We start from the raw sequence: 27,524 nt of genomic DNA on the forward strand, positions 1-27,524 counted from the left end.
TCTTCTGTTGTACCATCAGGTCAACTGCTAATGCAATGAACAGTGGAAAGTAGTGTGAGGATTTTTACCTGCCTGAAATGGGGAGGGTTTGATCTTACCGAGTAGAGTCTCTTTCACCTCCTTTTGGTGAACATGCAGAACTGAGAGCAGGAAAGATGATGGTAGCTAGTTTTCAGGTTATGGGTTTTTCTGTGCTTCATTCCTGTGTAGTTGTTAGCTGAGCAGTCCCTGTGTTTTCGTTGAGAACTTGGTGCTTTGTTGCACAGCCTTCACACAGTATTCCTATGCCTTGTGACTAAATTCCCAACGTTTTGGAAAGAAGCACCAATAGAAATAATTCTGGCAACTGTTTTTTTTTCCCCCATTTCTTCCTTCATTGCATATAGAAAGTCACAGGGATTCTGGGGAGAGGTTGATTGTTTTCTACAGAATTCCCAGACTCTAGTACTGTGAAGATGTCTACAATTTGGTGCTACAGTCAAAGACAACTTGTCTTCCTTTGTTGTTAAAGGACTGTGTCTGGTTGTCCTTACGTATCATGGGGCAACAGCTGAGCTAATGAGTAAAGACATTTTTAAAAGGATAAGCCCCAAACCTCAAGCTTGCAGAACGGGATGCCCTGTTAGTGATGTATCTTATCTTCTGTTTCATTTCCAGTTGCTCTTCTACAACGGGTAGCCGAATTGGAAAAGGTCAATGCAGAATTTCTGCGCACAAAGCAGCAGCTTGAGCAAGAATTTAATCAAAAGAGAGCAAAATTTAAGGAGTTATACCTGGCTAAGGAGGGTAAGTTCTCAATTCTCTGAATTACTGTAAAGGTTATTAAACTTCATCTTCAAATAATTCCTGTATGAAGAATAACATTTGTAAGGCCAACAACTATTCCCCATTTGCCTGTGCACACCACACACTTTCTTTCTTTAAGGATAACCAGGATTCATGGTGGGTTTCTACTAGGATATCCAGTATGGTTAATGGGATAAGGCATTGTTGTGTTTGATTTGCCAAAAATAGAAAAGTAACAGTAGTCTTTTACACAGATATAATAAGAACATAAGAAGCAAGCAGAGAGTGAAATTCAGTATGTGGCTACTGGCTTCCTAGAATGAATTTTTAGGATTCAGTTTGCCTGCACGGGTAGGAATCAGCAGAGTAACTTGATGTACACTTAAAAACACCACTGGATTTTAATACTCACTTGCTGAAGTCATGGTGTGCTCGTTCTCTGAACAGCAGCTGATCTGGTAAGGGGAAGACACGGTCTGGATGGTGTGCTGCTTGTGCTTTGTGCCTAGCTTTTTTATGTAATATTCATTTGTCTTAAATTCCCATCTGAGGTAGAATATAAGCAGACAAACATAAAAATTTTAATACCAGCCAAGGGCTTCTATTTCAATAACACTCTTCAGAGGAAAATTTGAACCATATGAGCTCCAATATCTGATGCAGAATTGGAGAGCAGAGATAGCTGTTGTTCTGAAGCCAAATTGATTTATTTCTAATCCTGATGATTTTCCTGTCTTTAACATATGAAAGCAGAGCCAAAAAAGAAATGCATTAAGACTGCAGCTGCTTGTATAAGCTTATGAGAGCAGAAATACAACAGGCATAATGAAGATCAGATCATACAGAAGGCCTATTTCTTTGTGTTTCTAGCAGCTTGATAAAAGGATATTTAAGATACAAGACACTACTGATGAGATCAGCAATAATTCTCCCTTTCCAGAACAGTAAAAAATAGAAAATAAAAATAAATTGTGATGGAAAAAACAATCTGACTTTCACATGTACTGAAAGGATACCAGGGAGAAAATACAAGCAGTTACTTTTCTTTCCCCCTCCCAAGCTTTTTTCCCTCCTTGTTCTCAAGAACTTTTACCAAATGTACATTGGGACTGTTGCAACCAATCCTTAATACTATTTGAAAAGTAAGTAATATAAATACTATATGGTCCTGTTTTGTTTTGTTTTACATGAGAGTTAATGCTCTTTTGAGTACCTGATTAGCTCTGGGTTCCAGTCTGTCTCTCAAGAGGTAAGGTGTGGGGCACCAGGATTGGTAAGGCTTTTTGGTATTGAGGTAAAGACATGGAGATAACTTTGTGTCTGTTGTACACTGGCCAGATGTTTCTGCTGAAAGTGATTGCCATTGAAATAGGCTATGTGGGCATAAAACTGTATTTTGTGTTAGTGCTTCTGCAGTCAGTTGTATAATATATATCTTCCTGAACTTTTTGCTTCAGATTAACTAAAAACTCAGGAAGATAATGTGAAGTTAGTTTAATTTCTATTTGTAGTTGCAACAATCAGACAAGTAGTGGATGTTTCACTGAATGTATTCCTTTTCTAGAAGCTCAGTTTTAGCAAAGCCATGGTAAAGTGCAGATTCTTCTGTGGGCTCCAGGTAGTGGTCACAGAGTGTTTCTGTTCAAGAAATATGAAGTGCTCTATCCAAATTCAGGACCATTTTGGTGCCAAAAGTGAGGGAAGAACTGGTTTCCTGTCTGTTGTTCCTATCTTTTCCAGATTAATTACCAGAGCGAGTTAAATAATAATGAACTAGTTAAAAGCACAGTACACTTTCATCCAGTGTATTGATTTGTAGGTTATATCTACCGTGTCTGCTTTTTGGCTGCATCCATGAAAAGGTACTTGTTTAATGAAAGGCAAGGGGAAGTGAAGTCAAGCAATAATGTTCCCTAAAGGTACGTGCTAAGGGTGTTCAGTTGTTATGGGTAGATGCTTTAATATCAGTGCTTCCTTCATGTCCGTGTTAGATCACTGTTCTTTGCCAAAGCAGCTATGGGTACTCTTCAGATTGAATTTATGAATCGAGCTAAATGTAAATAAAACTTCTTTTCAGAGGACCTGAAAAGACAAAATGCAGTGCTGCAAGCAGCCCAAGATGATCTGGGACAACTGCGGACCCAGCTGATGGAGGCTCATGCTGAAATGGAGAACATCAAAGCTATCGCTACAGTGTCTGAGAACACAAAGCAAGAAGCTATCGATGAGGTGAAGAGGCAGTGGCAGGAAGAAGTAGCTTCACTACAAGCTGTTATGAAAGGTAACAACCAGGCAAGCTGTGGCCACTAAGTTCAAGCCCCTGTTTAGTAGGTGTTCAGTGCTGTGTGCCTGCTCTTGCACAGAACATGGATAGCTGCTTTTCATGGCTTGGTAAAAGCTGGCTACAGAAGTAATGGATGAAGCATAGTTCCCAAGTTTGTGAAAAGGAGCTTGGTGGTTCTTTTCTGTTAATATGAGGATAGAATTTAGAAGGAATCATGGCAATAGGAACTCCCACATATATGCAAAGCATTTTTGAGGGATTGTGAGTGTGATACTTCATCATTCCATGAAGATAAGTGTAATGAATGTAATTTGACAAGTCTGAAAACAGCTTTAGGCTGGCAGCATGATTCTCTTCTCTCCTTGTGTGTAAACATCATTCTGCTGTCAGACAGTAAAGTGTCCCTCCAGTACTATCACATAGACTTTTCCCCAGGCTAGTGACTGAACATGCTGCTCTGTATCAGTCGTGGGTCTTTTTTTCTCTTGATAGTTTTGAGCTATGCTTTGTTATGTTTGCAGCTTGCACAGCTGTTGATGTTTCTGAGACAAACTGTGTGCAAGGAACAGAAGGCAGGATGTAAACTGGGGACAGACTGTTGCCATAACTGGCTGCTCTTAAATGTTCCCAAACAAGACCACAGTATCCTGAGCCTCCAACCTGTTGGCTGTAGGCAGCTTTTTCATGACCCGATTATGCTTTTCCCCAGAGAAGACAAATATTCCTGTATATTGAGTACACAAGTTTCTGTTTGTTTATGATCTACATAGATACAGGAACCTAGATCAAGGTGCAGTTGTGCCAGCTGCTGTCTGTGTGTAAACAAAGACAACTCCTTACCTGAAGGGGTATTTTAGGGAAATGAAAGCTGCATGAGATGTTCTAGTTCCTTTGCATTTTGGAGTAAGTAAATAGGGGTTTGATTGTTTGGATGATGTGTTTGGAGGTACAAATGTGCTGGTAAATAGGCTGTTAGAAATGTACATTATTATGAAATGAGGAGTTACACAGTTTTGGAGGCTTTTTTGTTTCTGTTCTAGTGGTGGTACAAATTGAGATGCAATTCCTTTGGATCTTTTGCTTCTGCTAGTTGGGTTTTGGAGCAGGAGTCAAAGGGAAGAGAGAGAAAGGGAGAGTTGTCCTAGTTTTGATCAATTATGATAAATCATTGACTGGTTGGAGGTAGAGTTCCTAAGGCTCTGGTTTTTACCTTCCATTGAAAATAAGTTTTGAAAATGCTGTTTTATAGAGACTGTTCGTGACTATGAGCTCCAGTATCATCACAGGTTGGAGCAGGAGCGAGCTCAGTGGAATCAGTATCGAGAAAATGTGGAACGGGAAATAGCAGAGTTAAGGAGGAGACTGTCTGAAGGTCAAGAGGAAGAAAACCTAGAAAATGAAATGAAAAAGGTATGTGGAAATCTAGGTTTTCAATTTCTGTTTCAGTCTACACCTGGGGTATTACGGATGAGTTCATTTCTGCTGCCTGCTCATAGTTACTCAGAAATACACACAGCTTCGTTCTGCCAGTTCCTTATTCAAGGAAGTCATCATGACCTAATCCTGAATTTGAATCCATACGCATATTGTACCTGGTAATTTGGATTCATTCTGAGAATTGCACCTGAGAAGGTGGTACGGTTTGGCCTTGAGCTTGTAAAAGCAGGAGGCCTTGTGAAGCCTCTTGTCATAACATCAGGTGAACTCAGGGAGAGCCCACTTCAGATTTTTCTGGATTGACTGCAGAATCTTAAAATCTCTTTTACGCTTCTGCACCTCTTCTCAGATCATATAATCTTCTTCTGAGGTTTTTAATGGGTGCTATATCTAAAGTATCTTTTGTCTTTAAGGTGAATCATATTTGTGCAACACAATACTAGTAGCTTCCTAGGAAGTGCAGAACCTTGCTGTTACAAAACAGGTCTGGATGATGAAAGATAGTTACCCTGGAGTTTGGAAACATTTTGTTGTTGCTGTTGTTCAGAGATCTGTGACTTAGAAGAGTTCATGGAAATAGACTGATGTGTCTTGTGTAGAGTTTGGATTTATTTTTTTTCCTGGTGGAGGATGAAGATTTGCTGTATTTCTCTTCCAGGCAGGAAGGAAATTGAACCTCTCATAGTAGGTCAATGTTTTGGAATCTTTATCATGTTATAAAAACTTTCATTTAAGTGGATTTGTCTTCTCAGCAGGCTTAGGGTAGTCTTCAAGGTAATCTAAGACAATTTTAATGTAAGAAATGATCCTATATGCAGTGAAGGAGTAGGCTGACGTCTGATCATCTGCCACATCACTGCATGTCCTTATTTCTGCTTGCTGCCAGCAGCAGAAATGCAGAATTAAATATCACAAACATTGCACATAAATATTTTACCTATTTTTACTATATTGTAACAAGCAATAAGTATTAGTGTTGCAAAATGGAATTCTTTTTCTGACACTTATAAAGGAGTTATTGAACATTGCTGGTTGTAGCTGCATAACTGCTGTTTGGTACTTGGTGAGACCAAGTAGTCCTGATTTATAAAGGTAGTAGAGTCAGAGGTTTGGGAGTCAGAATAAAGCCTATTTGCCAGTGTTAAGAGAAGGTTTTAGCCCTATTAAGAGGAAGGAAAGTTCAAAACTGGAGCAAGTGTGGTGAGTCTTGTAGAAACAACCCAGAAGTTACAGAGTTCATAGTGTAAAAGTCCTGGCAGTGTATTACCAACAGAATCTTCAGAAAACAATCTCTTTGTTTCTTTCCAATAACAAAAATCTCAGCACTTTCTTTTTTATTATTATTTTTAAATCTAAATGTACTGATCATGTAACAGTTGGAGTTGGAAGTTGCTCAGATGACAGCACCAGCTCACCTAAGCTTAGTGCCTTTACCATGTGCCAGTTAGCATTGAGAAGTCTAGTGTAACAGATAAATAGCATTTTCAACCATACTCCTTTGAAAGGGAAATAAATATCCCTTGTGATCCTAAGGAAAAAGGTGATCAGTTTGTTAATCTTTGATTGATATGAGCTTGAAAAGCTTTATAGGCCAGTAAAACAGAGGAATGTGTACTGCCTGTAATGTTCTGGTCTGCAATAATTGCTTATGCTGCTTTGCATGCGTTTTTTATTCTCTGTCACTAAACCTGTGAATTTTTTCCTCAAGGAGACTAAGAATTAGATGAAAATTAGGAAAAGGACATTTAATTTTACCTAAAGCCAAGCAAGCAAATCCCGAGGCCATAAAAGCTGTGTTTGGCTAGCAAAATAATGAATATTCATGCTTCAGCAGCCAGGGCGAAAGGAGTTTTTTTGGTCACTTGGGATGTGCTATTTGAAGACTTGTGATCAATTCCTCATGCAAAATGGTGTTTCCAGCCAACAGTATTGTATTTATCCACCATCTTTCTATGCTCCATTGTAAAGATGGATTTACTTTATTATAAGGCATAAACTTGGAACAAGTTTTTCCAAGTACTTGCTCTTTGGGTTGTAAGTAGATGTTGTACCTGCAGATAATATATCACATTTCTAAAAACGAGCAGAAAACCATACCATTGCCTAGCATCCTCAGTGAGAGGTGAAGTGAGAAGAATGGACAGAGCAGAGACAAGTTTGCAAGCCATATGTTTCAGTCCAGGGCTGTATAGTTTTGGTATGTGTGCTGTCAGGCTTCCAGTGTGCACACTAGTTAACCCAGTTTGGGAGCACTTAGAGTGGGTGTTTTGATAAGTGTACTATTTTGAGCTGGATTTACTAGATTGTGACTACTTTGCCAGAGGTATCCAAGTCTAGCCTGGAAATGTGGCATTTGACATTCTTGAGCATCCTCTTGTCAGAAAGAACATCCCTGCTGGAACACATGTACTTGGCTGGAAGCAGCTGTTTTGCTTTTCCATGTAAATATCTTTCAAGTTGCAAATTGCCAAAAGCTCTGTAGAAAATGGCATGTTCTGTGGTTTTTATCATAAAGCAGTGATTTCTGAGATGTCTGTGCTGTAAAATTTGGGTGTATTCTACAAATCTCCCTTCTGGAAGCAGAAAAGGTAAATCCTATGTTCTGATGAGAAGGAATCTTACCCAGTGATTAATCTTTCAGAAAACAGATTGGTGATTTATAAAAGTCTGTCTTCCTGTTGTGTTGTACTACCAGGTAGGTTTGGGGGGTTTTGTTACCACAGATGCTAAGAGCAGTCCAGCCATAGCAGCATGTACTTCCATGGAAGTTCTCTGCTTGGGAATGGCTGAGCTCCCTCTGGACAATGACTTGGTGGGGATGAGACTTGCCTACTGGCATAATTTGACTACTCCCTGTTTAATTCAGACCTCATTTTCCACTCAGGAAAGGATCTGTGTGCTGTTGGAGTGTGGTGATAGCACAGTTGTGTCAAACTCTGAGTAGCAGAAGTCTGCAGAGCAGGTATTTTGCATATAGAAGGAGTAAGAAAAGACAAACCTCCTGTTAAAAAGTGTGCTTAGTAGTCAGAAGAGGGGAAATTGGAAGGAGAGAGTAATCTGATTTGCATGACAGAGTTGGCCATAAAATCTGATATACAGTAAGCTGCTTTCACTGGTAATGATAAAGAACAGTGGCATAGATTTAGAGGAACTTGAAATGGTTTACTCCTGCTTTAAAGAGAGACTCTCAAACTGTGTCTGTGTGTTTTCTGTTTGTCTCGATTTTAAGGAACAGGTTCAGGTCCAGTATTGCCTGAGGTTGCTCCAGCCAGGTTTTTGTTCTTCTGCAAATGTTGGTTGGAGTGTACAGTAAAAGACATTAAGATTTTGTGCAGTGACCTGGACTCGTTCTTAGCGTGTTCTCTCTGTGGAGTCATCTTCACACTGTGGTCTGTAGGTCCCTTGCAGCATGATTCTGTGTTCTTCAGCCGCCGTGCTGGGGGAAGCGGGTTTTGCAGGGGCAGAAGAGGTTTGGGTGCTTTGGTTTTGGTTAGGTGATGAGTAGAAGCTGATAATGTGTAAAACCTTGGTCTTTGACAGCCAAGTTAGTTTGGCAAAATGTTAGAATGAAAGAAAAGATTTTAAGGATCACACCTGTAGGAGAGTCTGAATAACGCCTTTTAACACAGGAGATGAGATGCTGTGGCACCTCTTGCCACATGTGACAGTATCTTTATGTAGCATTTTTCAACAGGATAGATAATATCATTTTATTAGAAGTTTGAGTGGGAACTTTAACCTCAATTTGGGAGTCTCAGTAATTACTTTGCCTTCAAAAGCAGACCTAGTGACCAGCACTCATTTTGTTAGCAGATAGAGGCTATTGAAGGTGTTTAGCTCACTATCACACTGATGTTTAATCCAGATCCTTACCCCCAACCTTCCACACACATCCCCTTTTTGTGTTTTTAAAGGACACGTTTGCACTATGTTGCAACCATAGTGTCTTCTTCAGCTCTGTTTACCAAGCACCAGAAGCTGGAGTAACTTTTCTGTCGTGTGGAATTTGATGCAGTTGGGCCTTTCCAGTTGGTTGATTTTGCTTTCAGAGACCTTTTTGACTGTTCCTCTGAACTGGCTGGTTCCATCATGGATGCATTTGTTGCTGTGTATTCAATGTTGAACCATGTGAAATCAGACTGGTGATGGAATATTCTTTCAGTTATCGTGAATAATGAGGAAAAAGCTTATTTAACAGTCCTAAAAATGTTGGCCTATCTTTAGTCTATATGAGCCAGCTATAGGTAGCATTAAACGAATAGAACTGATACAATAAATGAAATATAAAGCAACCTGTGAAGCTGAACTGCTCCCATCTGCTCCCAAAATGTGACTGCTGAGTTGCTGGCTGCGAGTGACAGGATATGTATGTACGTGTGACACTGTCACATGTCCCTGGTATTGAATTCAGTGCATCATGTGATGTCCCTTGCTTTCCTCATGGATTTTATTTGCACTCTTTGGACAAGCAAACTAGCAGTGACAAAATGCCACAGAAGTGAACGAAACATGAAGCAGTTCAGTTTTGTTTAGTCTACAGAGTTTTCTTTAAAGCTTTTCAGAGCCCAGGGTGCTGGTAGCATGTGTATAATGGTTTTGCAATCTTGTTTTATATTGCCTATTAATTTTAGGTTTAGAAAACTACAGTGGTTAAAAATAGTCTGGTTTTCTTCCTGAAAGTCTTGCTCAGAATAGAGTTGTCAGTAAAGCTTACCAGAAACTGAAAGTAGCCTTTAAGACCTGCATTCTGTGAGGGTCGTGGGACACTGGTGCAGGGTGCCCAGAGAAGCTGTGGCTGCCCCATCCCTGGCAGTGTTCAAGGCCAGGTTGGACACAGGGGCTTGGAGCAACCTGCTCTAGTGGAAGGTGTCCCTACCCATGGCAGGGGGTTGGAACTGGATGAGCTTTAAGGTCCCTTCCACCACAACCCATTCTATGATTCTAGTTTAGATTTTAAACAAGACCTGAACATTGTCTTTTAGTGGCTGCCTTTGCTGATAGGTTAGGAAAAGTGTCATTTTTTGACACTTCAGCTTTGGGGCACAGTTCTCAGCCTTCCCTCCCCTGCTGAGTTCCTCGAATAGATGAGAGAGAACAATTGAGTGCTCTGAACCTCCAACACATAAATCCACCCAAATTAGATTGCTTAAATTCCTCATGGCTTGAAGAATTTTACTGAGGTGAATACTTGAGTGTTCTGCTTGCTCTTGTGGAGTCTATGGGAGCTGTTACCTTCACTTGGAAAGTTTTTAGTGCATCCATTTAGGAAATGGGGATGTCAGGACCACCCGTTGACATGTGTGGTTCTGAATTTGAGCACTGGATGCTGTTTCTCATTTTAATTCTCGCTATATTTACCTGGCTCTTTCTCTTCTCCCCCCCGCCCCCCGATATCAGTCTTCTCATTCTGTTGTCCTGCTTTGATATATTCAGAACTACTCTTGCAGAAAAATCATGGGGGTTTTGATAAATTGCTTATATAAAGTATTGAAGCATTTAGTACAGTGACACCAAAACCTGATGCTACATCAGTAGTAATTCGAAGTTGAAAAATGGTTTTCCAAAGCAGAGCAAAGCTAAACTATACATTACTGTGCAGATCCTTTTTCTTTTATCTTTGTAAGTAAATGAATGGCCAGTAACTCACCATTCAGTTCTGTGTTACATTTCTGTGTGTGCTGCCTGGCAGCACATTGCAGGAAAGTGAAGGTCTTTAATAACAAAAATGAACGTATTTTGGAATGCCTGATCCATAAATTTTCTCCCAAGTGTCAAGAGTGATAGATTTAATAACATTCTCTTTAAAAACAGATATTCATGGCCTAATCCATACATGGACTTAAAATTTAGCTGCCTTCTGTGAATGGAGTAATATTGGCCTGTTGTCATAGAGATGACTGCTGAACTAAATAAATAGCAGTAAGACGAGTATTGAAAGTGGAAGTTGGCATATTTTTGTTGGCATAGAGATTTTCTCCAAATTTCTCCAATAATGGAAACTGTTGTGGTGAAAACTATGATAATGTGTTATTCATAATTTATTGCCTTAACTTCAGGCCCAGGAAGATGCTGAGAAGCTGCGCTCGGTTGTGATGCCCATGGAGAAAGAGATTGCAGCACTAAAGGAGAAATTGACAGGAGCTGAAGAAAAAATCAAAGAGTTAGAAGCATCAAAGGTGAGGTGGAGCTGCAACTGTATCCTTATTTATATCTTGCATCATGCTGGTTTGATGCAGATAAGTCAAATTTTGTAAGAGACAAAAATGTGCATTGTGAAACTGTTCATGCGCAATGCATCTTTTCTCCTGGAGCTCAAATAACATATTTGGCTTGGAGATGCTTTTCCATCTTCCTGTTTTGAGGGTTGTCATGTGTGTGTCATCTGTGCTTAGTTCAAATTCCATGGCTTCAGGTCTACTAGTAATAAAAAAGAAAAAACTTTAGAGAATATCTGCTTTGCACCTCTCCAACAGCCTGGATTTAGATTATGGTCAGGCTTGCAGCCCCAGGAAGACTTGGCAAAATTCTTGTAATCTACTTCCATCCAGCATCTGCTGTATTTCATTTTCTAACCCTGGTCATAACACTGAGGCAATATCACCAGGATTTTTGTATCTTAACCTCAGATACATAGAAAGGGGTGCTGGTCATTGCTGCCAAGAAATCATGGTCAGTGATTTATTTAGCATTCCTGTATTCTTCAGGTACGTCAGAACCCCTGTTGAATTTTCTCATCAGCTCTGAAGGGTAAACAGTATCTACAGCACTGTAAGATAGTTGCTTTTAAGGCACTATTTTATACATAAATGAAGATGTTTGCTGTAACAAATATTTTAACTTGAAAGTCAAATGGTCTGAAATTGCAAAGTAACTTACCATGTGGATGTTTTAAGACACACGAATAAATACCTTCTTTATAAATCCCTGAGATTTAGGAGAACAGTGTAAATTCATTTAACAGGCTAAAAATATTTTGCTAGATTGACAGGCCATGCTTGAGTGTTTTCTTCCTCATAGATTCTTTGTGATTTTTTTGAGACTGAAATGTTCCTAGGAAGAACAGTTCTGCAAGTAGTTCTGCTTTTTCTCTCGATGCAAATAATACTTCCTTTTGATTGCCAGGATGAATTTGGGGAAGATGAAGAAATGTGAAGTGCCTCTTGCTTGCTTGTTCTCAGAATGCTTTTTGGTTTTCTCCTTTTTTATCTTTTCTTCTTAAGAATAGTCTAGAACTTTCCTCAGAACTTTCTGCTGAATGTGGTTATAAAAATCATAGGTCATTCTTGTGGCAAGGCCTGAATAAAATTTCTTGTGTTTCAGGACCAGGAATTGTGGTGGTGTCTCTGTCAGGCCTCTCAATTCTGACAGTGTCATTCTATGGGATTAGTAAAACACACTCACACATTTCTTGGAAAAAAGTGGGTAATCACTTTGTCCATGCTTCTGGTTTATTGGGAGATTGGTCTTAAAGAAGTCTTGCTTTAGATGGTGATTCTTACCAAAGAAAATTACTTAGGCCCTTAATTCTTACCTGTGGTCAGCTCTACATCATTATTCCTTCTGTCTGAAGTTGCCAGGAGTCCTACTTCAAGTCACCTTTTTAGCTTACTGGGAAAGAATTGCTGGTTTGTATGTAGCAAGGAGACATTTAAGCACAAACTTAGGAAGCTGTGGAAGTACTTTAATATATGGTGCTATAAAACGGCAAGATATTACATGATTTATGTTAGTAGGTGGGTATGAGACTGGTGCAGAAGGAGCAGTGTGTTGTGCTTATCTGTTGGTTCATCTTCTGCCTGAGTCATGTAATTTTGTTTTTCATTGTCAAGTGTTTAACTGGATTAATGAAACAAAGTGTTTCTTTGCTCTCCCACCACCCCCCTTCCTGTTCCCTCCCTCCCAAAGGCTGTTCTCTGGGAGTCAGATTTCTCCATTCCAAAGGCATTTAGCAGATAGAAGACTTGGTGTCCTAGGGCAGGAGAAGCTGTCTCCACCATTAGTGGCAAGTTAAAGCCAAAGAGCTGTCTTGAGTTCTGAGTTGGTGTCGGTGGCTTCTGTAGTTGGTGTTGAGGAAGATGAGTAACGCTCTGTGGAGCCAGTTAGGAATTGCCTGAAGGCTTTTGTTTCCTGTGATTGCTGACTCAGGAAACTGTAAAACTGAATAGTGCCATAAAGAAACCTTTCAACCCATTCCTTGCTCCAGGATGGGATCCATTTCTGTGAGCATCGTGTTTGACAGATGTTTATGTAACCCTCTCTTAAAATCCTAATATATTTCTTCAGTCTTTCTTTGTCTAATTGCTTTTCATTGACAGATTCTCCTGTGTTTTTGCAGCAGTCTTTCATGGGTTTGAAAACTGGTTTTGTTTTTTTTACTCTAATGAGTATTCAGAAATAAATGCAAGTACCATTTGCACACATACAGATTTGCACACTGGTAGTTGAATGTTTGTGATTTCTAGAATTAAGCTTGTCCTTCAGCACCTGCACATTACCTGAACAGGTGATGTGTAACTGCTAAGAAAAAGGAAATGCCTGAGTGTGGTCCCCCACTGAGATGGTAGATTTCCCTCTTTTTATTCAGGTTAAAGAACTGAACCATTATTTGGAAGCTGAGAAGTCATGTAGGACAGACTTGGAGATGTATGTGGCTGTTCTCAACACGCAAAAATCAGTCCTGCAAGAAGATGCAGAGAAGTTGCGGAAAGAACTGCATGAAGGTACCTATCTGATAAGAATCCTTTGACTCTTTTACACTAAGGATGCAAAACCCAACACAGCTGTTAATTCTTTTCTGATTTCTAATTTGAATTGGATTTAAGGAAATTGTGGGGGGAGGAAGCAGTACTTTTAAATGTGAAAGCCCTTAAAATGTTTACAGAAGAGTTGAATGTGGAGTTCTTTTATGATGGAGAAAAACAACAGAGCCATTCATTCTCTTGAGGGATGCTACTGAATTTCTGCTTAGTTCTTAGAGTACTGCAAGTGATTTTACTGGTGTCTTTTATTTATGTACAATTATGAGCATTATTTCCATCATGTGTTGATACATCTCCCTGAGGTATGCCAGTTTGAATGCCTGGTGGTGGAATGGATGTGTCAGTGTACAGTGCAGAGTCACTGCAGAGGAATGAAAAACAGAACCTTCTGCTGAAATAAATAGGGACATAGAAGACAGTGGTTTGAAACCAGCAGTAGGGAAAAATAAACTCAGAAGTCATGAATGAAGTTAAGGCATTAGTCTTCTGATTGAGGAATCTTAAACTGTCAGCAATACATCCCTAATCACAAGCCAAGTTTAGGAATTAAAATAATGCCTTATTTCATTCTAAATAGTTGTTGAGCAAAGCCTGACTGTTCTTGATTAGAGCAATAATTACTTTTATTCATGAAAATGCTTGCCTTTGGAAAAGAGGGTAAAAACCCCAGTTCAGAATGACTCTCTGTTCTTGAATAGTCTGCCATCTCTTAGAGCAAGAGCGACAGCAGCACAACCAGTTGAAACACACGTGGCAAAAAGCCAATGACCAGTTCTTGGAGTCTCAACGTTTGCTGATGAGGGACATGCAACGTATGGAAATTGTTCTGACCTCTGAACAGCTCCGACAAGTTGAAGAACTGAAAAAAAAGGATCAGGTTACTTGCTGCTTTCCTCTTTTTTTCTTGTTAATACCGTAGACTTAATGTGATATAATAGGTATGGAAATCACATGTTATAGACAAGTTATTTAAGTGTGTTACTAGTTGAGAAAATGACAGCTGACAGTTTTAATAGAAATTCTCCATTTGAATGGCAGCTGGAAGTTCTAACAGAAACTCTCCATTTGTGTGAATAATACTAATGTATGTAGTAACTTTAAAAGTAATTTTGCCAATATTGTTAAATGAAAAGGTAAAAATACCCAGAAAATAATCTTGGAAGAAGAAACAGTCATCTATGACGCAGAACATCTGGGCTAAGAATGGTAGGATAACAAGTTTCACTTCTTAAGTTTTTCCAATGCAGCCACCTAGCTCTGGCATAAACCAAGAGCTTCATTGTGAATTACCTTATGCACATGATTAGTGCTCTGTACTGTCTCTTTTGATTCTTTTTCCATATGTAACATTCTACCTTTTCACATTTTAACATTCAGGCTTGTATAATGGCTGTTAATGGGGCCATTAGTGATGCAAGTATGTTACCAGTAGCCAGAGTAACAGCTATTTTTGTTACTTATTTGGTAATCCTTATATAAGAATTTTGATCTAGGTAATACGTTCTTTGACTAAAATTACTCAATAACATGAATTGGCCACTAAACTTGAAAAGTAAGTTCTCATTTAAGTTTGGGTACCTTGTGAAATGAACAATAGATTTGTAACCAAAAGAACCCTTATGTGATAAACGCCAGGTTTTTAACCAATATAGTCTTTTCTCAGCGCTGCCTGTGTAGCTTAGTTTATCATAAAAACTATAATGTCATGACTACAACAAAATCGTATCTCACTTATATGTGTTCTCTATTGACCACTGATTTCTAGGAAGAAGATGATCAGCAAAGGCTTAGCAAGAGAAAGGAGCAGAAGCAAAAAGATTCAGATGATGAAACGAAAGCTTCATGTTCTCTTGCCCAGGAGGAAACCCTCACCCAGCTTTCTAATGAAGAGGTAAAACAAGGGATAGTTCAAGTGACTTGGAGCACTCATGCATTCCTCAGGGTGTTGATTACAAATGCCAAATTAATGCCCTTTATTCTCTGTAGCTTATAATTCTTAATAACCAATTAAAAACCTTTGGAGTTGCATTTGAATGGATAAATTCTAACGAAGAATGGAAGACAATACTTTACAATCCCGAGAGGTGCTGTTAAAACCCATAATTTACCTTCTTCGTTCTGGATGTTAACTGCTGTTAAGTTCTCTTGGGATTTATACTCGCGTTCTAGCACACCTAAATGTTCAGAATTAAACCAATTATATCTGAACAGTCAGCAGGTCTATTGTACCTGCTTTGCTAACCTACTTGTGAATTCTGTGCTAACCTGGCACTGGTTAGACCAGTCAGATCACTGGCTGGGGGGTTAGCCACTTGCTTAGGACATGCACACCAGTATGATGCATGTGTCTGTATGTATTAAGCTGCATCCAGCTGTGCGAGTTGAGGGGTTTGGCCACATCTGTTCAGCAGTTTTTTTTTTTAACCAAAGCCAGTAGCTGGGGCTCAGCACCAAGATTTAGTGGAAGCTGCTTGAGGTGTATTAGTAACCCATTCCAACAGCCAGAAAAAGGGATGCTGCTGCATGTCATGGGTTAGGAGCCACGCGGGTGTTGTAGACAGCCACACACAGGGACGAGCTGGAATTGTGTGTGATGTTTGCCTCAGCTTTTCACTTGGGAGGAAGCAAACCCTATGAGCACACAGGTTGGAATTTGGATAGAGTATCAAAATAGGCAGTTGCTTATCCTTTTCCACTGCGTTTTGCTTGCCTATCTGATCATCTGGCAGGTTCCATCTTGGTTGTAAGTCAGAACAGGGACAAATTGATAAAATAGTCATGTGCTATAGACTTGCTTGGAGACAAGTCAGGAGACTTGAGCATTTGCAGTGTGAGCCAGTATTTTGCCTGGTTTATTTCTTACTATAATATTTATTATTATTTTATTATTTTACGGTTGTATCCTAAAGGTATTCATTTATTATTCTTTTTGAAGGGGAAAAAAGTATATAGCTCTAGAGTCTGTCCTTTATTCCCATCAATGATTTAGAACAGTTCAGAATGCAGAAGGATGTTCAGAAACCTAACGACTAAATGTGGCTGAGATCTAGTTCTACCCTCTTATCCTACCGTAAGGATACAACTTGCTATTTCAGATACTGTGTTGTATACTAACACTTCTGTATCCAGCTATGCAAATGGGACATATTATGGCAAACAAAAGTTTTAGCTTCTAATGTTTTCTTTCATCTCAGTTCCTAGGATCCTCTATAGCTCCTTCATCACAACATTTATTTAATTCTAGGAATTACACATAATGGAAGTGGTTACATTTTGAGAAAGGACGTAGTTTCCAGAGTGGGTCTGGGTTTGTTTATGGATTGGGTTTTGTTGCTATTTCTAACCTTTTTTAACTGTATGGAATGTGTTTTACAGGTGGCAGTGGGTCGTATTGTCAGTCCTGTCTTACAACTTGTCAGAATTTCAATTCTGAGCTCTTCTCTGTTGAGCAGGTTGCAATAAGACAAATTCTTCATTAACTCTATCACCAGCATGAAATTTTATATAAGTCTATATTCTTTTGGCTTTTTGTTATGAGCCTGAAGTCGTATATATACATGTAAACATAAATGTTATGCCTAAAATTATTAAAACAAGGCATTTACAACAGTCATAAACCCAGTAGTACATAATATTTAGTTCCAAGTTACAAACACCTATATGGAAGTACCAGCAGCCTGCTGGTCTCTGCTGGACCTATTTCAGAAATCATTATTTTTCTCAAGAGGCTTGTTCTCACTGTTGTTTTCTTTACATGTCTAATGGCAAAGCAGAAGTGCATAATACATTGGAAGGTATCTTGAAAGCAGACAGATGCTTTTTAAATACAACATTACTGCTCTCTTTTCAGTGCTGCAAATAGCTAAAAATAGATCAAGAGGCTTAATGTGCCTTGTATACATCACAGGACAGTTAGTATGGCTTTTGGTATTGGCATTCCCCAGGATACCTTTCTGTTCAAGCTCAGGCTTTTCTCTTCTCATTTTCTTTTATATACAAATAATCTTTTAAAGAAAAATACTTATTTCTCTTACAATATTTTGTCAGATGCTCCAAGCAGAAAAAGAAATAGAAGAATATCCAGTTGTCTGGGTAGAACAGATTAAATAAGCATATGATTCTCCATTTATTTTTATGTTAAAGATTTTTGGTTTGTGAAAGACTTTTGAATTGCCTTGTGGCAGTGGAGATCATAGGTCTAGAAGTGATATTGTAAGTATATCTCTTGAGTGGAAGAAGGGCCTTGTTTCATAGACTGGAAGAAGTAAGGTGACCATGTCCTTGGTTGTTTGGCAGGAAGACAGATTCTTACAAAAGCAGTCTGTTAACAGAAAACTGGCTTTTTGCTTGTTTCTTGTTTTTGAATTCAAGCTGCTGCATTTCAGTTCTCTATCCTTTTCTCTGCCGTCTTAAGCTTAGTGATCAGATATTCTTGGCAAAGCCAATTTAAATTGGCCTTTACTGTGTCTGATAATGAGTGTCCATCATTCCTCTTGTACCATGCTTCTAGTTTGGAGTATATAATTTTTTCTTCCTTGTTCTTCAATTCCAGGTGCAAGTAAATAGCACCCACGGCTCAGTCCATTCGTTGGATGCAGACTTGCTTCTTTCTTCTGGTGAATCTTTCAATAAATCAGATAATGATATGTTTAAAGATGGACTACGGAGAGCACAGTCTACAGACAGTCTGGGGACATCTGGATCTTTACAGTCCAAAGCTTTAGGATACAACAACAAAGCAAAATCTGCTGGGAACCTGGATGAGTCAGATTTTGGACCACTTGTTGGAGCAGATTCAGTGTCTGAGAACTTTGATACAGCTTCCCTTGGATCTCTGCAAATGCCAAGTGGGTTCATGTTAACCAAAGATCAGGAAAAAGCAATCAAAGCAATGACACCAGAGCAAGAAGAGACTGCTTCGCTGCTTTCCAGTGTTACACAAGGGGTAGAAAGTGCTTATGTATCTCCTAGTGGTTACCGCTTGGTTAGTGAGACGGAGTGGAACCTGCTGCAGAAGGAGGTGAGTACCCACCACGTGCCTGCTGTGACCACTGCCTGCGTGTTGGAGGTGCCTGCCTGGTGAAAGCTCTTCCTCATTTGCTTACATTCAGTCAGCTTTACTAAATGCAAGCTATTTTTGCCCTTAGAGGGGTCTGGCAGAGGTAGCTGTTGGTCACACAATTATGTGAGAGGATGAAAAAAAGATAGCAGAACCCAAGGAAAAGGAGAAAATGGGAAGCTAAGGAAAGGATGTTACAGCGCAATGGGGGGTGACTAGGAAAGTGGAAAGATTAACAAAAGGAGCAGAGCTAAGAGTGCTGTTCTGTGCGCCAGGGAGTTTTACTGAGGATTGTGCTTGGAGTGCAGTTTAGAAATGAGCAGCCAAGATATGCATGACACACACAAAGGAAGCTTCAGAAAATTGTTGGGGACTTGCATCATCAGAAACCAATTTCTGAGAGCCACAAGCAGCAGATTAGACTTAACACTGTGCCAGTTTCAGCATGAGTGACCAAGGAGATTGTTGATTCTGCGTGTTCTGCCTGTCAGTTTTTCAGCAGCTTTATATGATGCCAATTCAAAGCTTGCATTTGGTTTCCTGATGAAGAGTATTGTGGGGCTCCTGTGGTTCTCGGAGCTGAGTTAAATCCTCTACTTTTGAGTATGTCCTTGCCCTATTGATATTTCAATGACACTTTATTCCAACCCTTTCTTCGAATTCAGAAAAGAAATGCACTGCTTCCTGTGTGTTTCTGGAGGCAGGAGCACTGGCAGGGAGTGTGAATGTCTCCATGTGGGTGGGACCTGGAGCAGCAAATACAAATACAATTTCAGCTCAAACCTGACTTGCAGCTGCAGCTTTGATAGAACTTCCATTTGTCCCCTTGGCCAAAACCATTACAATTTCACATGCTGAATGACTTGATGAACTATTGCATGTTGTGGCTTTTACTGCTTTTGTGCTAATACAATCACAGAATAGTTAGGGTTGGAAAGGACCTTAAGATCATCTAGTTCCAACCCCCTGCCAAGGCACTGGTGCCAGGAAAGCTGATATCCTGCAGGTAATATACATTATCCTTTACTTTTAGAGCAACTTAATCTTGCCATTACATGATTCTGCTCCTGTCTTTTATCTGTAATATTTTGTGATCACACAACACACCTGAGTGTGTAGCACTCTGGCATTCCTTGAAGAACTTTATGGCAGGTGATAACTCTGTGTTCTCCAGGTGCAGAATGCAGGGAACAAGCTGGGTAGACGCTGTGATATGTGCTCCAATTATGAGAAGCAGTTGCAAGGAATCCAGATTCAGGAGGCTGAGACAAGAGACCAGGTGGGATTTCTCTTCCAGCTTTAGCAAGATTTTTGCAGTTATTTGAACTACTGAGGATGCAACAATGACCCATCAGCTGGTTTATTCATGAATAATGTCACCATACTTAAAATCTGGATCACTACTGACATGTTATTGACATAACCTGATATGCTATTGGTATGTGTTGTGAGCACCACATGTATGTGTTTCTTAAGGATTCACCATGGAAAACCTCTTTATCTGGTGCTACGAGACCATGCAGTAAAGGCACTGTTCTATAAAAAGTGTTGTGCTCATGCTGAAGTCAGTATCTTTCATAATTTATATTCTAAAATGCTTGTCATGCATTAAATTCAATATCTTTGGTACTGCAAGAACTGTTAACAGCAAAGGAAAGATTAGAGGACCTCATCCTAGAGACATAAAGTGACTGTGAAGTATTGGAGGATATTTGTTTCCTGCCATATACTGAGGAACATTTTTCAGATGGATACAGAAGGCATGAGTCATGTTCTGCTTTGAGCCAAGTGGTGGAAGCTGGTCCAGTGCAGTTTGGTGTCCTGTGGTTGGTGTAATCAGGGACACAGGGTATTTCAGAAGAACAACGAAGGAAATAAGGGTGGTGGTTGGGGGGTGTGATGGGGTACATTATATTGGTGTTTGGGAAATATAAGTGCTCTCCAAAAGAATGGAAAACGACATGATTTTTTTGTACCAACACAGGTGAAAAAGCTGCAGGTGATGCTGAGGCAGGCCAATGACCAGCTGGAGAAGACAATGAAAGATTAGAGGACCTCATCCTAGAGACATAAAGTGACTGTGAAGTATTGGAGGATATTTTTTTCCTGCCATATACTGAGGAACATTTTTCAGATGGATACAGAAGGCATGAGTCATGTTCTGCTTTGAGCCAAGTGGTGGAAGCTGGTCCAGTGCAGTTTGGTGTCCTGTGGTTGGTGTAATCAGGGACACAGGGTATTTCAGAAGAACAACGAAGGAAATAAGGGTGGTGGTTGGGGGGTGTGATGGGGTACATTATATTGGTGTTTGGGAAATATAAGTGCTCTCCAAAAGAATGGAAAACGACATGATTTTTTTGTACCAACACAGGTGAAAAAGCTGCAGGTGATGCTGAGGCAGGCCAATGACCAGCTGGAGAAGACAATGAAAGATAAACAGGAACTGGAGGAATACATGAAACAAAGTGCTGAAGACTCCTCTAACCAGGTACAGGCATTTTGTAATCAAGATGGTAGGAATCATGAAGTGGTATTAAAAAATACGTACAAGAACTCATCTTCTGTTAGATATGGATGGACTACCTGTGGTAGAGGCAACAAATGTGAGAACTTCTAGGGTTAGTTATGCTTGAGTTATGCAGACTTGAATCTGCCACAGTTTCTAGGTAAGTCTGACATGTCTCTAATAGTATGTTACCCAATTTTCACCCTGAAGTTTCATCTCTCATCTTGAAATCCATTACAGAGGTGATAATTGGAATTCGAGTGGGTTTGAGTTCTGAAGTGAGCTGCCTATGAAATCCCCCAGACATGCAAAAGTAGCCCTGTGTTCTTGGGCACTGTCCTTGTCAGTAGAAGAGTGGTACTATTTGTACCACTTGCTCTCATCACTACTTGGCACCCAGTTAATGGCCTGTGGTGCAGACATACAGTTAATGAGTAGCTGAGAAGGGAGTGCCAGTAGTTGGTCCAAAGCATGCACTATACTTCTTTGAAATAATAGCCCATTTAAAAGATTTTTCAGTCTGAGCTGTGTATGTAACTCCTGGAACAATGGAGCCAAATAGGATGTGTGGTAGTCATAGCTTTAAGCAAAACAAATAGTCATCATCTTTGGCCTATTAATTAGGGAAGTGCTGTGTACAAGACATTGAATTTACTTCACTTGAGCTGGAAGACTTTCTCTCTTCCATCCCAGCCAGTATGTTTTTTCTTACTAAGGAGGCAGTCCTTAGCAGACAAAGTCTGCCCTAGATGACAGGAACATGTTTATATGTCCATTCTTTTGGCTGTACCAGGGTGCTCTTAATGAAGTAATTCTTCATGTTACTGTTAAGCCTGTGGTGCTGTAGAATAACTTAACTGTAAAGCTTTTGAAGATCTGTGCTTTCAGATAAAGGTATGAAAAATTACCTTAAAGAAAATGCTGGTAACTGTCCCCATTCAGTGTCTGTGAACTGGCTTACATTTAAGTCTGATTAGAATTAACTGTTTGTGGCTTAAAGTTTGGTAAAAAGAATATATTACTGGTATAAAAGGACAGTGTCTGTTCTTACCAACTTGGGCTGCATTAATGATTTACCAAGTGAAGAACTGACAAGATTAATGGGTTAGTTTGAAATTCCCAAGTATATATTAATAACGATAACAAGCAAGAGAACTTCACTGGTTATTTCTTCTTCAAAATCTGCTTCATGCTTTGTATCTTTGCGTGGGTTTTTTTTTCGAAGATCTCTTTGCTTATGGCTAAATGTCAGAAGTCAGAGAACCTCCTCAGTGAACTGCAGCAGGCGTTTTCACAAGCGAAGAGAAGTGTCCAGGAGCAAATGGTAAGACAGCTTAAGCCCAGAGATCACTTGAATGATGCTGTTTGTCCAATCTTTGGGGCTCCATCTGTTTGTCAAAGACTTTGTCTTGCTGCCCAGCCAAGGTTGGCTGAAGAGAGCTGTGCATCTCAGTGTGTAAAGGTAGCAGTCAGGTCATCTCTGATAGGAAGTTCTGGACCTGTAGCGGTTTGTGGGTCAGTCTGTCATACTCCTGCATGTATGTGGATTGGTTAATATGGAAATCACTAGTCAAATTCTTTTCCCCCTTATCCATTATGCACATTCCATGGCCATTTAGTACCTTATTTCACCTCAGATCTGAAGACACAATAGGTTTTCTCAAGACAGTTTTGTAGGATTCATCACAAGTACCATCACTAGTGAATTTTTTCTTGAGTTGGAAATGAGTGCTCAGTGTTTTTACAGGTCAGACTTAAAATACCAGCCCTAACACCCAGGAAGAGATATGGGTGGGAACTTATTTAAGGACCTCATTTTCTAGGGCAGAACAAGTCTAACTCCCTTACAGCAGTTCATTCCCTTCTGTATTAGAATCAAATTTCTTCTTTTTTCCTCCTTTGCACAGCATTGAGGGGACTAAGAACACTCATTCCCATGAATCCCAGTATTGCATTTCTGGGGTCTGGGATGGTCTGTAGGACATTAGGGACATTCTGCTTGATGTTCTGCATCTGAAGCAATTATTCCTCTGGGAAAAGTTCACTGGATTTTTTTTGTTTATAATGCAAGTGGAACTATGTTCTCTTGATCCTTTCTCTTTACAAGGGGTCAGTTGTTTTGATGTTTTCCACCAAAGACAGTGGGAGGCAGACACCTGCCATGGAGAGTTTCAGGAGGAATGTTTAAAGTTAGAATAACCTGATGCTACAGCTGAGCTGTTTGGTGATTTTAATAAACACCACTGCCAGTTCCCACAACCACGTGTGATTTCCCCCCTGCCCCTCTCCGTGAGCACAGCTAGCTCAGATGGAAACTGAGAGGCTTGAGCAGGCTGTGTTTATCATTTGCTTCCTCCTGCCTGTACAGCTAAGATTGATCTTGCTTTTATTACTAGTACATAGGCCAGAAATATTGTTCCACACATGTTGTTTCCCTTCTTTACAAAGAATACCCAATCAGTTCACCAGACTTTTGAAAGCAATGATAGCAAATGGGGCATGAAGAGATCTGAGCATGACCCTAAGTGAGAATTTATGCTTTTCTTTGCATCAAAGGCTGTCCTGACGCAGTCAAGGGAGCAGGTTTCAGAAGAGTTGGTGAGACTGCAAAAAGATAATGAAAGTCTTCAAGGCAAACATAGCTTGCATGTGTCTTTACAGCAAGCTGAAGATTTCATTCTACCAGAAGCAGCAGAGGTAAAACATTTTAAAATCACTAACACAAATAACACCTGTGACTGATCTCACTGCAAGAATCTTCCTTATCAAAAAGCTGACTCAAATAGCACAATGAACAGTAACCTGGATTTTAACCCTTTAGGTCTGTGATATACAGGCTGATCCCCCTGTGCCATGAGTATGCTGCAGGGTGTGGGTAGATGATAAATGAGTTAACTATGGCCTGATAACTGCTCTGTTGTCAGCAGAGTGTGTGTGTTTATCCCAGTTTAAGCTGTATTTTGCAACTTGGCACACAAGTGGTCAGTCCCACGGCTCCGATGTAGATACTGATTCAATAAATGAAGCTAAGTCAGTCATTTCAGTGTCTGTGCAGGCATTAGGACCAGTAATAATCCTGAACCTTGAATAATGATAAAAGCCTTATCATACTGTTCATGGCCACTCCTTTAAACTCAAGCTTAGAAGACTGGCTGGGGTGAAGGGCAGGGGAAGAGCATCATAAGCCTGTTGGAGTTGCACATCTTTACTCATTCTTCATTTACTAGGCCAAGCAAACAGTGATTTGTTTTAATATATTGCTGGATGCTCTGGAGTTGTGGGACAAACCTCAGGGTAGCATAACATGGTCTCTGGCTTGTATATGCTGATGAATGTAGTATTGTGTGTAACGGAAGATCATAATACAAATCTGTGCTCACCACTGATTCAGGAGCTCCGTGAGCTGATTTTAAAGTACCGTGAAGACATCATCAGTGTGCGGACAGCAGCAGATCACCTTGAGGAGAAGCTCAAGGCAGAGATCTTATTCTTAAAAGAGCAGATTCAAGCTGAGCAGTATTTGAAAGAAAATATAGAAGAAACTCTACAGCTGGAAATTGAGAATTGCAAAGAGGAAATAGGTGAGCAGGGGTAAAAGTCTCAAAATAGGAGTATTAGAAATCATTAAGATAAGTGAAGACTTGATTTTGGGATAAGCAGCCTTACCTGAGTTTTAAATACTGCCTGTTTTTGACAGCAGATACACCAAAGCTGTGCAGCTGGAAACAAAGTACAGTTATTTGTTTACCTTTGATGTAGCACATGCTAATTCTCCTTTAAATGCTAACAGAAGTAACAGGGTATGTCCAGTTTCCTGGGGGGTTCTTGCATTTAAGCTTTAATATTCTTGTTTTTCAGCTTCCATTTCCAGTTTAAAAGCTGAACTGGAAAGAATAAAAGTGGAAAAGGAACAGGTAAGGAGCCCTTTCATGGTGGCATTTTTATTGGCTTTTTTGTTACTTTGTTTGTGGGGTATTTTAAACAGAGAGAATAGGATTCTTTTCTCCTGCTAGTTCTGTCAGTGCCACTGTTGTTGTCTTTGACATCAGCCTTTGCGTACCAGAGAAAATGAACTTGTTTCCCATCTGCACCCTTGTAGCTTTTGTGCCCGTTTCAAAGGAAACACGTAAGATTGTGCCTGGAATGTTGAGGGATGAAGTGATGCCCACGTAGGACTGGGAAACATTCATTGTTCTGTTACTTAAAGAGCTGTTGGTCTGTTTATTAATCTGTAACTTCAATGCTTTGTTAACTAATACCTAACTAATATTAGGCTACCAAATAATAACCTGAGTGTCAGGTTTGGCTATTGCTCTCCAGCCTCGAAAACAAATCAATGGAGAAAAAGAGATGTTATAGGGTGTTTTCTGTGTCACTAGGAGAGATCATTTAGGTGTATATCTGAATCCCAGGAAAAACTCTTAGGCTGTACTTCCTGTAAGGAGGATCTGTGAGAAATGGAAGTGTTAGGAGGTTTAGTTAATACTTTCTTTATTATTATTATAATATAGTTGGAAAGTTCTTCGCAGGAAAACCTGCAGCAGCTGGAGAGTCTGCAGGAAGCAAAAACCACTCTAGAAGAACAGCTGAAGAAGGAGACAGCAGCAAAGGTAGCTGTGATGTCTGGCTGTGAGGTGTATATGCATCTTCTGTGATGATCAGACTGTGGTTAGAGAACGTGTCACTATGTAAGAATGAAGAAAGCAGCTTTTGAATGTTGATGAGACTCTGGCAGTGAAATAGGGTCCACTGGATGTAGTTTAAATCCTCATCCCAGTCACTTTGCACTTGGATTTGTGAAGTGGTGGATCTGAATTGCTGCTAATTTGAATCTCTCTTTGGGATTGGCTTCCCAAGTTAGGCTTCAGTAGCACTTCTGCATATAGAAAACATCCTGATGAACCAAACCTGGGTTTGAAGCTTTGATGCGTTTGAATGAATGTCATTTTGTTGTTGCTGTAGGAAGGAGCCCTTCTTTGGCTCCTTCCCATATTAATTGGGATCAGATTTCTCTCTGTCTATTGGTTTTGGTTGTGGGTTGTTTTTTCCCCATCCCAAAGACTTGTTTGACTAAAACTCAAGACAGCAAAATGGCTGTGTATTCATCAGCAGATTATTGCCCTTCATCTCTGGTCATCTTTCATTAAGACTCAGAAATCTGCTTTTTTCCTTTGAGATCCTTGGACATAGTGCTGTTAAAAGACATGGGGCTTTTTCATGCTTTAACCAGTCTAATGAGGATGTTTGATGTGTATTAGCCCCTGATTTTGCAGTTAGGAAAACTGAGATGTAGAAAGAGCAAGGGGTTTCATTTCTTGCCAGGGCTCTGAGAGTAACCACGCTGCTTTGCTGTAGTATCATGCTTTAATGAGTTTATATGAGCTTCTCCTTTTTAATTCGGTTTAAGCATGGCATAAAGAATCTCTTTCTCCTCAGGCAAACCTGGAACAGCTGGTATTTGAAGAGAAGAATAAAGCTCAGCGGTTGCAGACTGAATTAGATGTCAGTGAGCAAGTGCAGAGAGATTTTGTAAAGCTTTCTCAGACGCTTCAGGTAAGGGAAGTGCAACCAATTTGTAAGGTGCTGCTTTTGTTTCCTTGCTTCTCCACAGCCGTGTAAAAGAAGAAGTAGCAGTTGTAGATTTTCTCACCTTGCTATTTGTGAACTATTTTTAAAGGTACTGGTATAATAAACTGAGTATTCCGAGGACAATGTTAATATTAAAGCCTACTGGGGATTTTATTCTGGTTACTTGATTCCAACCAATTCTCAGCAGCAAAGATACACAATTACTGTACTAAAAGGAAGTGTAGAGAGCCATGAGTGATGGTACCTTTAGATCCCAGCATTTCATTGTCCATCTCCTGATGTCTTCCAGGATGTTACTTTTCATAGCAAATCATTAAGGTGCAAATATTTGAGGACAAAGTGAGGAACTTGTGCTGTTTGATATGAACATATGGAATACTTCTTCGTGTTGTACTTACTGCTTTATTTATACTATCCAAAAGTCTATCCTTGCTGTTGTTGCTGTTCACTATCCTTGTATTTCCTCCAAAAAGTGGAGCCACTGGTTGGTGATGAGATACCAAGAGGTGGAAGGAATTTTGGCATCAAGGCTCATTCAAGTATGTCAGGCTGATGTCTCTGTTAAGTGTAGAGAGCAGGAAGGAACCTGCAGTGTTGGTGTCTGTGGGGTGACTGACTGGCTCCTTGGGAAGCCAGGAGAGATGGGTCTTGCCTTCAGGGTCTGTGCACCCCCCTCACACTGCAGCTTACCAGAAGCCCTGCTCACAGCAGCAGTACTGAGCTCCAGCACTGTCTGCTCCCAGTTCTTGGCCATTCTGCTCAGTGAAGTTCAGCAGAAATAAAAATACAACTCGTCTGATTCGAGTGTTCAGGTTTATTTGCAAAACTAAAATGAGGAATATAGTGAGACTGCTCACTCAGCAGAGTTTAGCTGGATGGACATAGGAACTGTCCTCTTTTGTTCTGGCTGTTTCTGGAGGAGTAGGTAGGACAATGGAGGCTATTGAGTTGTCCTGGCCAGTGAAGTTGCTTCTTGTTTGTCATCACCCTCTCTCTTTTTTGTTAAGTACTGCTTGCACTGGGTTGTGCATTCTTAAGAGCAAACCAGGTTCACCGCTCTGAAGTTGTGTGGTGCTCTCTTCCAAACGTGCAGGTGGTTCAGCA

The 27,524-nt window shown here is 40.0% G+C and overlaps 1 protein-coding gene across 1 annotated transcript in view; it reads left to right on the forward strand.

Annotated features, from left to right (window-relative positions):
* The first annotated feature begins 462 nt into the window (after positions 1-462).
* RABEP1 (rabaptin, RAB GTPase binding effector protein 1) overlaps positions 463-27,524 on the forward strand; it is a 28,673-nt gene continuing 1,611 nt past the window's right edge. Inside the window, exons 1-16 of the mRNA XM_010011731.1 lie at positions 463-786; positions 2,864-3,067; positions 4,320-4,480; positions 10,564-10,683; positions 13,092-13,227; positions 13,965-14,143; positions 15,032-15,157; positions 17,819-18,286; positions 19,500-19,604; positions 20,697-20,813; positions 22,057-22,155; positions 23,388-23,528; positions 24,223-24,412; positions 24,690-24,745; positions 25,343-25,441; positions 26,268-26,384. Coding sequence (XP_010010033.1) covers positions 2,935-3,067; positions 4,320-4,480; positions 10,564-10,683; positions 13,092-13,227; positions 13,965-14,143; positions 15,032-15,157; positions 17,819-18,286; positions 19,500-19,604; positions 20,697-20,813; positions 22,057-22,155; positions 23,388-23,528; positions 24,223-24,412; positions 24,690-24,745; positions 25,343-25,441; positions 26,268-26,384 — 2,247 coding nt within the window. The 5' untranslated portion in view covers positions 463-786; positions 2,864-2,934. The remainder of the gene's footprint in view (positions 787-2,863; positions 3,068-4,319; positions 4,481-10,563; positions 10,684-13,091; positions 13,228-13,964; positions 14,144-15,031; positions 15,158-17,818; positions 18,287-19,499; positions 19,605-20,696; positions 20,814-22,056; positions 22,156-23,387; positions 23,529-24,222; positions 24,413-24,689; positions 24,746-25,342; positions 25,442-26,267; positions 26,385-27,524) is intronic.

Source organism: Nestor notabilis, unplaced genomic scaffold, assembly GCF_000696875.1.
Source record: "Nestor notabilis isolate BGI_N333 unplaced genomic scaffold, ASM69687v1 scaffold15890, whole genome shotgun sequence".
Lineage (NCBI taxonomy): Eukaryota > Metazoa > Chordata > Aves > Psittaciformes > Psittacidae > Nestor > Nestor notabilis.